Below are 13,544 nucleotides of genomic sequence, written 5' to 3'. Positions count from 1 at the left end.
GTAAAGAAAGGCAAAGTTTTTAATTGTTTCATTTTTCTAGGGGCGAGTATCAATGGATCTAGAATTTGCGATTTGTACACAAATTGACATAAGTAGAAGTGAGTAAGGAATTCGATATCAACGAAATTTTAAAGAAGTCAAACACATCTAAGAAGGGGTTTCCTCCTCATTATCTTGTTCACACTGTAAAGAAAAAAAAGTAAAAAAAAAAGGTACTATTTTCATTTTCAAAAGTTGAAAATGGCTCCAAGTTTACCATAGAAAATCAATCATGCTAATCATTTTTTTTTCTCTCAAAGTGAAAACAAACGATATTAATCTTTTTACGTCCCTTTTTAAAGTACAAAATTCGTAACTATATATACTATAATAACAAACAGGTGTATAAGTGCGTCAGGAAGACGCAGTGCATGTGCATTAAAATTAATTTACGTTAATACTCCTAAAGTATTTCTTTGAAGATGAAATTCCTTTTCGTTTATTGTTACCAGTTGACCTTAGCATCTTCATGTATAGTACCATAATATGGTATAATGACTACTTATATCATTATCATTGTTATCATTAGAAGTGTAGTCATATTTTTAGAAAAGTGTGGTAAAGATGACACACTGTGAACATGGACAAACCCCCTTTTATATAAAGCATCTGAGACTGAGACGTAATGAGAAAACACACTCTGAAATATACATACACACTCAACGTGAACACAACAACAGCGTCATCCAGTCTACGTATAGGCCTATATGCTTGTCTTGCAAAGACACTGGAAGCTAATAGGCATAAAACTGGAATTGAACACCGTTTGATATGTCTTATGATTATCACGCGCTTCATTTCTTTCGCCTTATCAATTTCTCTACACAAAATAAAGCCCCTATTTCATTTGTAATGAGAACCCTAGTGGGTAAAACCCGACCAAGGCAGCTCAGTCGTGATGCCTCAAAATGACATCTCGATTTAATAATAAAAGATTTCAGTTTATGTCATTTCATTTCATTTCATTTCATTTCATTACCGACGAGCTAAAACATTTATAGAAACACAATAACACAAAATCGGCACAATGTTGTAACAAAGAAAGAAAAATACTGGGAACTGATAATTATTACGCCTATATTGTGAAATGACAATCATTATACTGTGGCCTTTTTGATTATACCAAATTAGAATTTGAATTGTTGGAAAGTGAAAAGCAAAGCATGTATACTTGCATCTCCTCGTGTACAACTTAACAAATAAAACTAAGCTAGATTGCCTAAAAAAAAATGCTATGAACTTATCATCGAACACTATATGATTACTATTATCCTCCAATATTTTGCTGTCAGCGGTATGTGAAAGGCATGTGATCATATTCAATATCCCCAAAATTTGTTAATTATTTTTTAAGAGAGCAATATCATGCTATAACACAAATTATCATAATATGGCAATATACAAGGGAATGCAAATCATCGCAAAACAACTGTATGATAAAAGTATACAACCAGGAATATCATACTGTAATATACTTTATATGACAATTACAGTAGAACATGACAATGAAGATAATGAAGCAACCTCACAAGGAGGTTAATTCCATACATTCAAAAAGAAATAAGAATTAAAGACTGAAAATTAAAGGATAATTCAACACCAGTTGAAAGCTAGCATTAAATGAAAAAATTAACATTTACAAGCACAACAATCAAAAATTGATCCAAGTTAGAAAAAAAAAAACAGGGAAGGCATGATAACGCATGAAATTCTGGCATATTTTAGATTTTTTTTCCCCATGGGAATTAAAATATTGTGTGTGGACAAACTTTGCAGGTTACAAGGCGATACATTATCATCCATACATACTAATTTGCATATTTATGACTGCCTAAGAACTGTTTTGTGAAAATTAGCGAAACTTCAATTTTCTCATCTTTCATGATTTTTATCCGGCAGTGATCAAATCTTACGTGTTATGCTTTATGTTAAATCCAATTTCACTTTCTGTTTTCAGACCAACTATAAAATACTCCAGAATTTCTCTTTCAAGAATATTTTGAAATAAAAGATGAGTGGAAAGAAGTCAATATAACGATATTAAACAAGTATGCCATGCACTGGGAATCTCTACGTAAAATTGTAGATTCCGAGTTGGCAGGGATAGCGCTACTTTAAGGATCATCAAACACGATCTCTTTTCCACTGAAAATTATTCCCAGCATGTTGATAATTTAAAATAAAAAGAAATACAAGTACTTTCCAGATTTTTTTTTCTCAAATTCGCGATATAACCTTTAACTAGTAACTTCCATTTACATTTTTCCCCTTTCTTTTTCTTTTTTTTTTTTTACTATCTAATGCAGAGAGTAGAAAAGAAAAAAAAGTTGCATGACTTTGGAAAGATCATTCATGTCGATTATTTTCATACATGTATATACTTATCTTCATGTCATGACGGACCACTCGTTGAACATGGAAATGGAAGGAATTACAGTACCAATAAATAATAAGGATGTGATGATAAAGATGATATAATATTCTATAAAGTAGTAAGTTCTTTGTTACTTTCAACGAAATTACTCATAATCAATATGAGCAATAATGGTGAGGGACGGAAACATAAATACAATATTTTTTAGACAAATTTGTGTTCTGAAGTCCGCATCATTCCAAGAGAGAAATGGAGATAAAGAGAGAGAGGGAAAAAAACCCGACCAGAAACAATTGTAATAATAAATAGCGAAAACTTTGAGTTTTCACTATTTATTATTACAATTGCTTTTGATCAGTTTTTCCTTCCTTGTTTCAAAATATATTACAACTAGATATATCGCTACGGCGACTGATATGCCTCCGCCATAATGCATGGTTCTCCTAATAGGTCTATAGTACAATGTTTTGACAATGTGTGATGACAGTTTCACACAATTGGCAAAATATTAAAATGACAGGTTTGCCACAAATGTGCTGAATGTTCACTTTCCTAGAACTAGGTTCAATTGGATGAATGATTAAAATGTCAGAGTGCAGGTATTTGGGGAACTGATGATTTTTACTTGACTTTTGACCCTTTTATAAGTTTATGCATTGAGTAATTTTCAAGGTATTGAGAAAAAGTATAATTTCAGTATCAAATGGGAAAATAGCATTATCTAAACCTGGCCTTTGGCTTTGACCTCACAGTTCCAAAGAGAATCACTGTTAGGTTGAACATGCATAAATATGTAAGTTTCATGATGATACCTTGAGTTACTTTTGAGATATGGAGGAAAAAGTGCAATTCAGCACTTTCACTTGACCTTTGACCTTTTGACCTTTGACCTTTTGGCAAGAAACTTCCTACAGAATATATATTGGGTAATACATGCATACATCAAGTTAAAACAAAAACAAAAACCTTCAGGCATATTGCATTTTAAGGAAAGTAGTGATATTTTGAGGAGTTGACCTTGACCTTTGACACCCCCCGACCTTTGACCCATGACCCCAACTTCCCTAGATAATCACTGCCCATCGGTACAAGCATATATACTAAGTTCCATGAAGATACCTTGAACCATTTGCGAGATATGGAGAAAAACATGAAATTTCAATTTTTTTCACAAAATAACCTGTGACCTTTGACCTTTGACCCTGTGACCCTAAAATCCACACAAAGTATTATCCCCCAAGGATATACCCTCATACCAAGTTTGATGTAAAACCACCACACGGTTCTTGAGATATCGACAAAAACAAAACGGGACGGACGGACGTACAGACGGACGTACGGACGGACGGACGGACGGACGGACGGACGGACGGACGGACGGACGACCCGAAAACATAATGCCTCCGGCCACTTCGTTGCGGAGGCATAAAAAGCTGCATCGCTTCAGCGATCCCTCACATTTATTCCAAAGTTGATTTACATCATTTGGGTTTATGTCAGGTTAATGTGTGTGTGTGTGTGTGGCACACATGCACACACTATAGCTTCTGACCACACGAGCAAAGAGAATTAAGGGTTTGGGACGAACACCGATCTAGGGCTTTCAATAGCTCAGTCGGTAGAGCACCGGTCTAGTAATCCGGAGGTCTCGGGTTCGAATCCCGATGAAAACCCATTTTCTTTGCTCAAAGTTTTCGCTGTATATATATATATATATATATATATATACAGTGCGAAAAGAATACAGCGATTTGATAAGTTCATGTTATACCCTATATGGTCTACATAAATACACATCATGTCATTCTAGCGTGCCGTGTGCAGCCATCAAATTCTTGCATTTTATCGCCTGATTTGACGTCACTGCTCACACAACGACTTCGACCCTCACTGCATTAGTCATGACCGTGATTGCACTATGACTAATCACCGATCAGTGCTTATTTAAATCATTCAATATGTAATACCAAGAATGATATCAATGACAGTAAGCAGCAAGGTGGCGAGTACTTTGTAACCTACAACGAAATTACCCATGATTTTAATTTTAATTTTATCTTAATTTCAATTTTTATTTCAATTTTAATTTTAATTTTAATTTTAATTTTAATTTTGATTTTAATTTTAATTATCTGGCGGCCGCCACATAATTATCTGGCGGCCGCCACTTAATTTTCTGGCGGCCGCCACTTAATTTTCTGGGGGCCGCCACTTAATTATCTTTTAGCGATATCATTAATTACGAGAAATATCGACCACAAGTAGCGTTACAGATCTCAATTCAGTCTACAGCTGGTCGCTGATCGCCTTCATCATCACTCAGACGTCTTTTATATGACGTCATATACTTCGTCATATAAAAAAAAAAAAAACAAACGTCTGGTTATCTGCCTTGAGCGGTGATGAAGGCGGTTAACTGTAGACTTGAGATCTGTAACGTCACTTGTGGTCGATATTTCTCATAATTATCGATATCGCTAAACGATAATTAAGTGGCGGCCGCCAGATAATTATGTGGCGGCCGCCAGTTAGCTCCACTGAAACAGTTATCCTTGTTTGGCACGAATGGGCTTCCGTAAAATAATGAATGAAAACAGAAATCCAAGTATCTGTGACGAATTTGTTTAAGACGGGTAAAGTCAGAAAACACAGGCATGACGTTCAGTTCGTGTATCCACAACGCCGCGTACGTCATGGGGTCGCAGGCTTGACCCACATGAATCGCTGTTTACTGTGGTTGAATAACTTTCCCAACGACTTTTTATTATGTGCCGTAAGTACGCGTATACGATATACATGTCTTACGCATAAGTACACGAAAAGTACATTCGTAATAAATGGACATGCATTCCCTTTATGATTTGTTTCGGGAACCTTCTAAGCTGAGTTTTAGCAGATCCATTCCCCTTGATGATTACAGTGAAATAAGTTGTAACACTATAGGATGTCAAAAAGTAAAATCTTTCATATATTTTACAAAACTTAATTGATTTTTCTTCTTTTTGGTTGTCTAATACGGAAAAAAATCCAATGACAATGTGTGAGGCCTGTTTAGTGTGCTTACCGTTAAGGAATGGGCGGCTAAATGATAACCTTGAGGTGACACTTTGCAAAACAAACTTTGATATCAAATGGAAGGCAGATGTCAACCAAAATTGCTTAAGAAATGCGGTTAGATACACTGAAGTGAAGTTTTAGAAACGAATCTCCTGTGTCTGCATATCATCACGATGAGGTTTGCAAAGTTAGATTAGGCGAGAACAAATTAGATTCTTTTTCTTTTTTCGTTCCATTCTAAATCCAGCAAAACGAGGTTTTCAAACGTGTTCAATTTTGCCTGGTTGAAGCACACGCGCCTGTTCTGTAGCCGCACTAACTCTGTCGCTATTTGAGGGAACGTGCTTCGGCGACATATTGCATGGCGCTGTAGTAGATAGATGTACACTGTAGTTGCCAAAACGTATTGCTTCCCACTTCTCCAGAGCATTTTTCCTCTTCTGTTTACCACAGAGTGTAAACAACGACAGCACAAATTTGAATGGACATGAAATAATGTTTTTGTTTTACTATTGCTAATACATGTCTACCCAACATTGGAATAGCTTTCTTTGGTAGGTAACGCAAAATGTAATGCAATTTCTGAAGCATTTCCTTGTTTTGTTGGTGTTTTTGTGTTTGCTTTGTTCAAAAGGAAATGTTTGTTCTCCTTTAAGTGGGCGTGGCCGATCGAGGAATCATCTTAGAGGAGGATGAGGCCTCCCGTGGTAGATCTGATGTTGATAGAGAAAGCCCTCTTGAGAGGAAATGACCTTCCTGATAACCGCTGTCTCGAACGATGTCGTCCACGCTGGCTCCGAGTATCGATGCGTTTACTTCGAGTCGAGGTTCGATCACCTCCATCCAGTAGCTGAGCTTCCTGGTCTTCTGGAAGGCTCCGTGGTTGTCAAACTTAACAATGTCTGTGGGAATAGATCCAGAAGCCCTTGTATTAGTCATAATGGTTAGACATGTCGTCGAACTGATCTTGCTCACGTCTCATATTTGGACACCACCAGTCAAAAACTGGGGGAAAAGGGTGTAATGCATACAAATCGCTAATGGGTACAAGTTCGATTTGATGGTTTTGTAGAATGAAGATGCTTTGACACATAACACTGAATAGTAAACCAGATTCACGTTGATGACGTATACAATAATGTCTACTCTTTTTTTCTCATCAGATGTGAAAGTTAATTCCTCCTTTTTTCATTGCTCTGAGTTAAAGATCTCGATGAGTGTATTAACTAGTCTTTCCTCGCTACTGTAGTCCACTCTTCAGCATCATCACTGTATCTCAATGACGTGCCACATGTAACACTGATTAATGTTTAATTGCTTTGCTAACAGGTTAATTTGAAATATGTATAGGCCGAATTGGATAATTGCACACAAAATGGAATCAACAAGAACAACAAAAACAACACTGAAGAAACAAACAACGACTAAACAGGTACACACACACACACACATACACAATCACACAAATTAACAAATAAACAAACAAGAAGTAGAGAGAAAGCCGTATTATATATTCGCTGCTTACATAACCCCGGCTCGTCGAACTCAACTTCACCGTCTTCAGGTACGATGTGACTGTTATACCGCTTCTCCTCCAAGATAACGACCTTTTCTCCCGTGTGTGTGGTTCGAGTGATGCCGAAAGCTACGTCGTGAGATTCCGTCTTGAATTCGTACCTAATAAGGGAATTCGACCTTCATTAGGCGTTTTCACATCAGCCCGATAAAAATCCAAGTTCGAGATTTTTTCGCGATCGCAAATTAGCGCGCTATTTCACTTCCTATTCACATCAGCCCGAAGATTATAATAGCGCGCTAGTTCACATTAATTATCCTGCTATTTCGGAAATTTCCCGAGTTGGACTCGAGAAATTTTCTCGATCAATTAGTGCGATAATTTGTATTCACATTATCAAATAGCGCGCTATTTCGTGATCGGGTTAATTTCCCAAGTAAGAAAATAGCGCGCTATTTCGAAACATCGGGCTGATGTGAAAACGCCTAATGAGTAATCAAAAGTCAGGTATGACACATGCACTTTAGAACGAAATTGTATCAGGTTGATGAAAAAAAAAAGATGAAAAACATGAAAAAAAGGTCATGCTTAATCCTAACTACCGACTACTGGCAGAGCACGATCAGAAAACAACAACAAAAAGTCAGTTAACTATAAATACTAAAATTCTTCGATGAAAATACTGTAAACAATAGTGTGGCTGGAAACTTTGTGTATAGTTTCAAGGTTTTTTTGTTTGACTTTTTTTTATCCTTCTACCGATTCTGATACCTCTGGAAGAAAGTCTGATCTGATTACACACAAACAAATGCAAATGTCGCAGACAACGGATAACTCTAAAAAGATTAGCTACGATATTGTAATAAGTGGAAGAACAGTAGACAGAATACACCGTTTCTGCATTAAATGTATTACAATTGGATGCTTCATTAATAGGTTTCCTGGAGCCTCGTAACGAAGCATTTCATTCACCTGCTCCGACCAATTAAGTTCCATAGCCAGGAATTCACTTATAGTTGTTGCTAGTTAGGGCAAAGCTCCGACAATCTTTGCGGTGGTTAAGTACAATTTTTTAACAAAACACACATAGAATTTGAATACATACAGAACCAGTCTACTAAAAGATTGAAAACGGCCATGCCTTCGAAATGAACGTGGCATTCAACAAAGTATTGTAATGACGGCATGAACATAAACGCTGATTATATCACAATATTTGCTTCGCTTTAAGATACAATGCCCGTTTGAAAGGAAATGCATGCGTCCCAACGATAATGATGACGATTTGATAATATCGACAAAAGTAATAATGATAGTTACTGCAGCAATTACAATACTTCATGATTGTATCTTAGTGATAGTGATAAAACAGTAATGATAATGATTACAAAGCAGAATGTCAAATATAATAATGCTGAAATAGCTCAGCAAATAATATTACTACTGATATGAATGATAACACAATTATTTTAACAACTGATGATGATGATGATGATAATGATAACGATAGCTTCTTCTTTAAAGCGCCGGTATCCTCCTTGGAAGGGCGCTCATGGTGCTTGATCTAGAATGTCTCAACTTAAACTGGAAAAAGAAAGAAAGATAAGAAATAGCGAACGATCGATCACAAACTCACCTAAATATACTTCCGAGAGTGTTGACCTTGAACTTGATTTCTGTTGACCTTCTACCCGGAAGTTCTTGCGTGGTCATCATGTCGTCATGTTCGAGACTGCGACCTTTCTGGTAGTTGAATGTCGGAACCTTGCCTCCTAGGTTTATCTGGCCAACACATAAATTTTGCCTTCATTTTGCCTTCGTTTTCAAAGAATGATGAGCAACAGGAAATGACAGCAGTTTCACCTTCATCATGTTGTGTTCATTGAACAGCCAACATGTTGAGTGACAAGTATACAATAAAAAAAAAAAAAAAATAAAAAAAAAAATCTTCAGAAGAGGATATTTGACGTGGAGATTTTGTCCAAAGTCACATGATACGAAATCATTTGGCAACGTGACAAGCTATTTACATGCACTTGATAGGAGAATGTATTTCTAGTGGATCGTTACCAGTATTAAAGAACCCCCGATAGACCGATGGTCTGGTAGACGAATAGGAATGAAGGGGGAAAAACCATGGTTTCTGTCGAGTTTTTATGAGAGTAGGAAGGTGCTGATCTTTACGACAAGGGGCATACGCACGATTTTTTGCTTGTTTTCAAAATGGGTGATATTAATCTCTGCCTTTGAGTGGCTTCTTAAATAATTATTTCTTCGCCATGTAAAGCTCATCCTGATGGTGATAATGAAAGGAGGAGGAGGGGGGGGGGGGCATATGAACGGGGAAAATTAGAAATTTTCTTTTTTCATCTGAATACAATCACAAATTACGATTGTATTCCATTTTAATTGTGTGTGCTCGCTCTCACCTTTGTGGGGCACATGTTCGGATTACCTCCAGTGTCGGTCATAGTTCCACCCCAGTGAACCGGAAGTACATCGGCATCTATGTATTTCAGCAACACATCCTTCCAGTTTCCTGAGGTGTTGTACCATACAAAGTCAAATAAGGCGGTTGCCATTCCTTAATCGCTCTCCTTTACTACATGTAGGTAGGTGTATTGGACGTGACATCATAGAGAATATTATGCCATAATTGCATATGATAATATTATTTCTTCTTCTTATTTTTTACTGTCTTATGCATGTAGGCCCTACAAAATTCATAGTTTATGTCATAATGTGTTTCTAATTCATATTTGTATATTAATGCACACGTTTTGCTGGTGGAAATAAATGAAAGGAACTGAAATTATTGTTACACTTTTTTTTTTTTTGCATTTGCCTGTGCGCATTGACATGGATAGATGTGTGCATTGGTATGTCCACTAGCAAAATTTTAAGAAAATTGAAAGAAACATACAAACATATATGCTAAAGTCAGTTATACTTTTAATTTGCCACTTATAGGAATTTATGCATACAAATTCAAATGATAAACAGTTATTTAAATATCTATCTATATTTGTTATTCTTATTTCAGATATACAATCATGTGTTTGTGTTTTGAGCATCAAAATGTGCCTTGTAACTATGAAAACCGGATGAATTAATGTATTTCATAAATGAATAAATCTATATTGATTATTCAACTTCGTTATGATTTCAGTTTTCAGACTTTAATTTCCCACGATGTATAACTGAAAAAAAACATACGAAATCCTCATGGTACATACAAAGTTTCCTACCAAATAAACCCTGACATTGCAACTGATTGACAAATTGCCCCACATCGACGTAAATAAGCACTGAATTGATCAGTGTTTTAGTAGTAGCCATGATAAAAAAATCATGGGCGTACATACTCGAGCAGGATTCGAACCTACGACCTCCTGATCACCGGACAGGCGTCATCTCCACTAGACCAACCGAGCTTTCGCCCGACAGCAAGTGTTGGTTCTAATCCTTACAGCATGCAGCGGGTACTGCTTTGTTATTTAAATTCATGAAATTCTTCCGTCGAGATGTTTTCATTGCAACTGATTGACAAATTGCCCCACATCGACGTAAATAAGCACTGAATTGATCAGTGTTTTAGTAGTAGCCATGATAAAAAAATCATGGGCGTACATACTCGAGCAGGATTCGAACCTACGACCTCCTGATCACCGGACAGGCGTCATCTCCACTAGACCAACCGAGCTTTCGCCCGACAGCAAGTGTTGGTTCTAATCCTTACAGCATGCAGCGGGTACTGCTTTGTTATTTAAATTCATGAAATTCTTCCGTCGAGATGTTTTCATTGCAACTGATTGACAAATTGCCCCACATCGACGTAAATAAGCACTGAATTGATCAGTGTTTTAGTAGTAGCCATGATAAAAAAATCATGGGCGTACATACTCGAGCAGGATTCGAACCTACGACCTCCTGATCACCGGACAGGCGTCATCTCCACTAGACCAACCGAGCTTTCGCCCGACAGCAAGTGTTGGTTCTAATCCTTACAGCATGCAGCGGGTACTGCTTTGTTATTTAAATTCATGAAATTCTTCCGTCGAGATGTTTTCATTGCAACTGATTGACAAATTGCCCCACATCGACGTAAATAAGCACTGAATTGATCAGTGTTTTAGTAGTAGCCATGATAAAAAAATCATGGGCGTACATACTCGAGCAGGATTCGAACCTACGACCTCCTGATCACCGGACAGGCGTCATCTCCACTAGACCAACCGAGCTTTCGCCCGACAGCAAGTGTTGGTTCTAATCCTTACAGCATGCAGCGGGTACTGCTTTGTTATTTAAATTCATGAAATTCTTCCGTCGAGATGTTTTCATTGCAACTGATTGACAAATTGCCCCACATCGACGTAAATAAGCACTGAATTGATCAGTGTTTTAGTAGTAGCCATGATAAAAAAATCATGGGCGTACATACTCGAGCAGGATTCGAACCTACGACCTCCTGATCACCGGACAGGCGTCATCTCCACTAGACCAACCGAGCTTTCGCCCGACAGCAAGTGTTGGTTCTAATCCTTACAGCATGCAGCGGGTACTGCTTTGTTATTTAAATTCATGAAATTCTTCCGTCGAGATGTCGTCGGTGTTTTCACGAAGTGGCACGACCGGCCAAAATCGAGTAAATTTTCGATTTTAAGATTTTTGCATGTTATGATAGTAAATACCGAGATCTACAACCTGACAAATTTTTGGACCTCAATCTCAAATAATTACGTAATAATAACGACCGTGTCACTTCGTGAAAACTTCGACTGGTCGGTCTACGATTTTCACGAAGTGGCACGATCGCGGGTTGATGGTGCGTATACGCCGGACGTCATCATAAATCATTTATCCGCCAAACGTCCTCGTACGCGCGCGTCTAAAATGGCTGCGCTCAGAGCAACGGAAACTGGACGGATGAAATCGGTAAAGTTACATTTCGCTCTGTATTGACACTTTAATTGTTCGAATTTTTCACATTCTTGAATGTAGATTTATGAATGAGGGATTAGAATATCAAAACAGCGTAAATATGTATTCTTGCAGATCACATTGACTTCGTTTGGTGCTGTCCTAGGTTCGTTATCTACGTGTGCAGTCCCACATCTATTATTCGGTGTAAGTGGAGAATAGGCAGGGAAAGTCATTCGAACTAAAGTCAAATGAACACGTCTCACATTTGCATCGAATCTTAAACGCACTAACTGGTGATATATTGTGAAGTTTTATTTTTTTCCTGTATTACGAGCTCAAATATGTAATGCAACGACCTACTTCCCAGGTGGCAGGTAGACTGATTTAACTCTCTTATCTTGCTTATGTCTGAACCTTCCTGGAATTTAGATCCATTTAAGGGAGTCTATATCTAGGCCTACAACTTCAAGATCTAATTAAGATAGTTAACAGTGTTACAGTGTTAATAGTGTTCTTGACCTGTCCAGGTTACCTGTTCAGGTTACTCTAAAAGTGATGTTATTTCACTGACTACCTTTGAATTCTCAATGAAAAAAAAAAATGATTTTAGAGTTACTTCTGCTAAAAGTCTTAACATTAAATCAGGGAGGTCCTCTTCCCACCTCCCTGTCTAAATTCAGGCGTTACCAACAACAATGAAGACTTTGATAATGTTGTCGAGAATACCGTAACAGCAAATTTGATTTGGATAGACAACAATTAAGCAAAATGCAACGTTTTTGCTCAGCACCTGAATTCATAAATTGTTCTATCATGCTATATTATGAGCCTAAAAGCCTCAATTTGGTCGTAATTGGCCTATACGTGGCAAGTACTTTTGCCTTAGTTTGCAATTTTTCGTTTTGTTTGTTTTGATTTTCTACAATCTATGGTTCTTTGAAACACTAGGGGTTTTTTTTTCGGGGGGGGGGGGGGGTGGAGGCTGGGGATTGGGAGCTGGGCAAATTGTAAAATTAAACCAAAGAGATGTTCATTGTTCATAAACTTCAGATTCTGGTAAGCCGTACAATATAGACCTGAAAGGGATTGGGGGGGGGGGGGCAGTGTGATGTTTTGCAAATCTGTGCATCAATTTTATGATCTTACAGAGCTGGTAGTGATGGAGTTTCATGTGACTGACATCTTTCATTCATCTTCCATTACAAACAGATATTGAGGCCTTTGTGTGGACAACCCAACAACTTGCAGACTGGAATGAAATGAGTGCTGTCCTTCGATGATGGGCTACTTTGCAGTATTGTACTCCATACCGCATTCCTGCAGATTTCTCCTATCATCTCAAGCTGGAACAAGACCCGTAAGTTACATTGCTATCTGTCAAGGATTTAGAGTAAATTAGACAGACCAGTGTGTAATAGACAGTGCAGGCACACTACTAGTAGTAATAATATTACTAATATGATTTGCCACATACTAAAATAATTGTTTTGATTAACTTTGAATTCTCAATGAAAAAAAAAAATGATTTTAGAATTACTTCTGCTAAAAGTCTAACGTTAAATCAGGGAGGTCCTCTTCCCACCTCCCTGTCTAAATTGAGGCGTTACCAACAACAATGAAGAGTTTGATAATGTT

At 37.4% G+C, this 13,544-nt stretch overlaps 1 protein-coding gene across 1 annotated transcript in view; it reads right to left on the bottom strand.

Annotated features, from left to right (window-relative positions):
* Positions 1-8,618: 8,618 nt before the first annotated feature.
* Positions 8,619-13,544, bottom strand: part of LOC140226862 (SEC14-like protein 2) — a 29,696-nt gene continuing 24,770 nt past the window's right edge. The window contains exons 9-10 of the mRNA XM_072307292.1: positions 9,416-9,525; positions 8,619-8,768 (exon numbers count right to left, since the gene is read on the bottom strand). Of these exons, the coding sequence (XP_072163393.1) occupies positions 8,619-8,768; positions 9,416-9,525 (260 nt within the window). The remainder of the gene's footprint in view (positions 8,769-9,415; positions 9,526-13,544) is intronic.

This window comes from Diadema setosum, chromosome 4 (genome assembly GCF_964275005.1).
Source record: "Diadema setosum chromosome 4, eeDiaSeto1, whole genome shotgun sequence".
Taxonomy (NCBI): Eukaryota; Metazoa; Echinodermata; class Echinoidea; order Diadematoida; family Diadematidae; genus Diadema; species Diadema setosum.
This window is presented reverse-complemented; position numbering and strand designations above follow the sequence as displayed.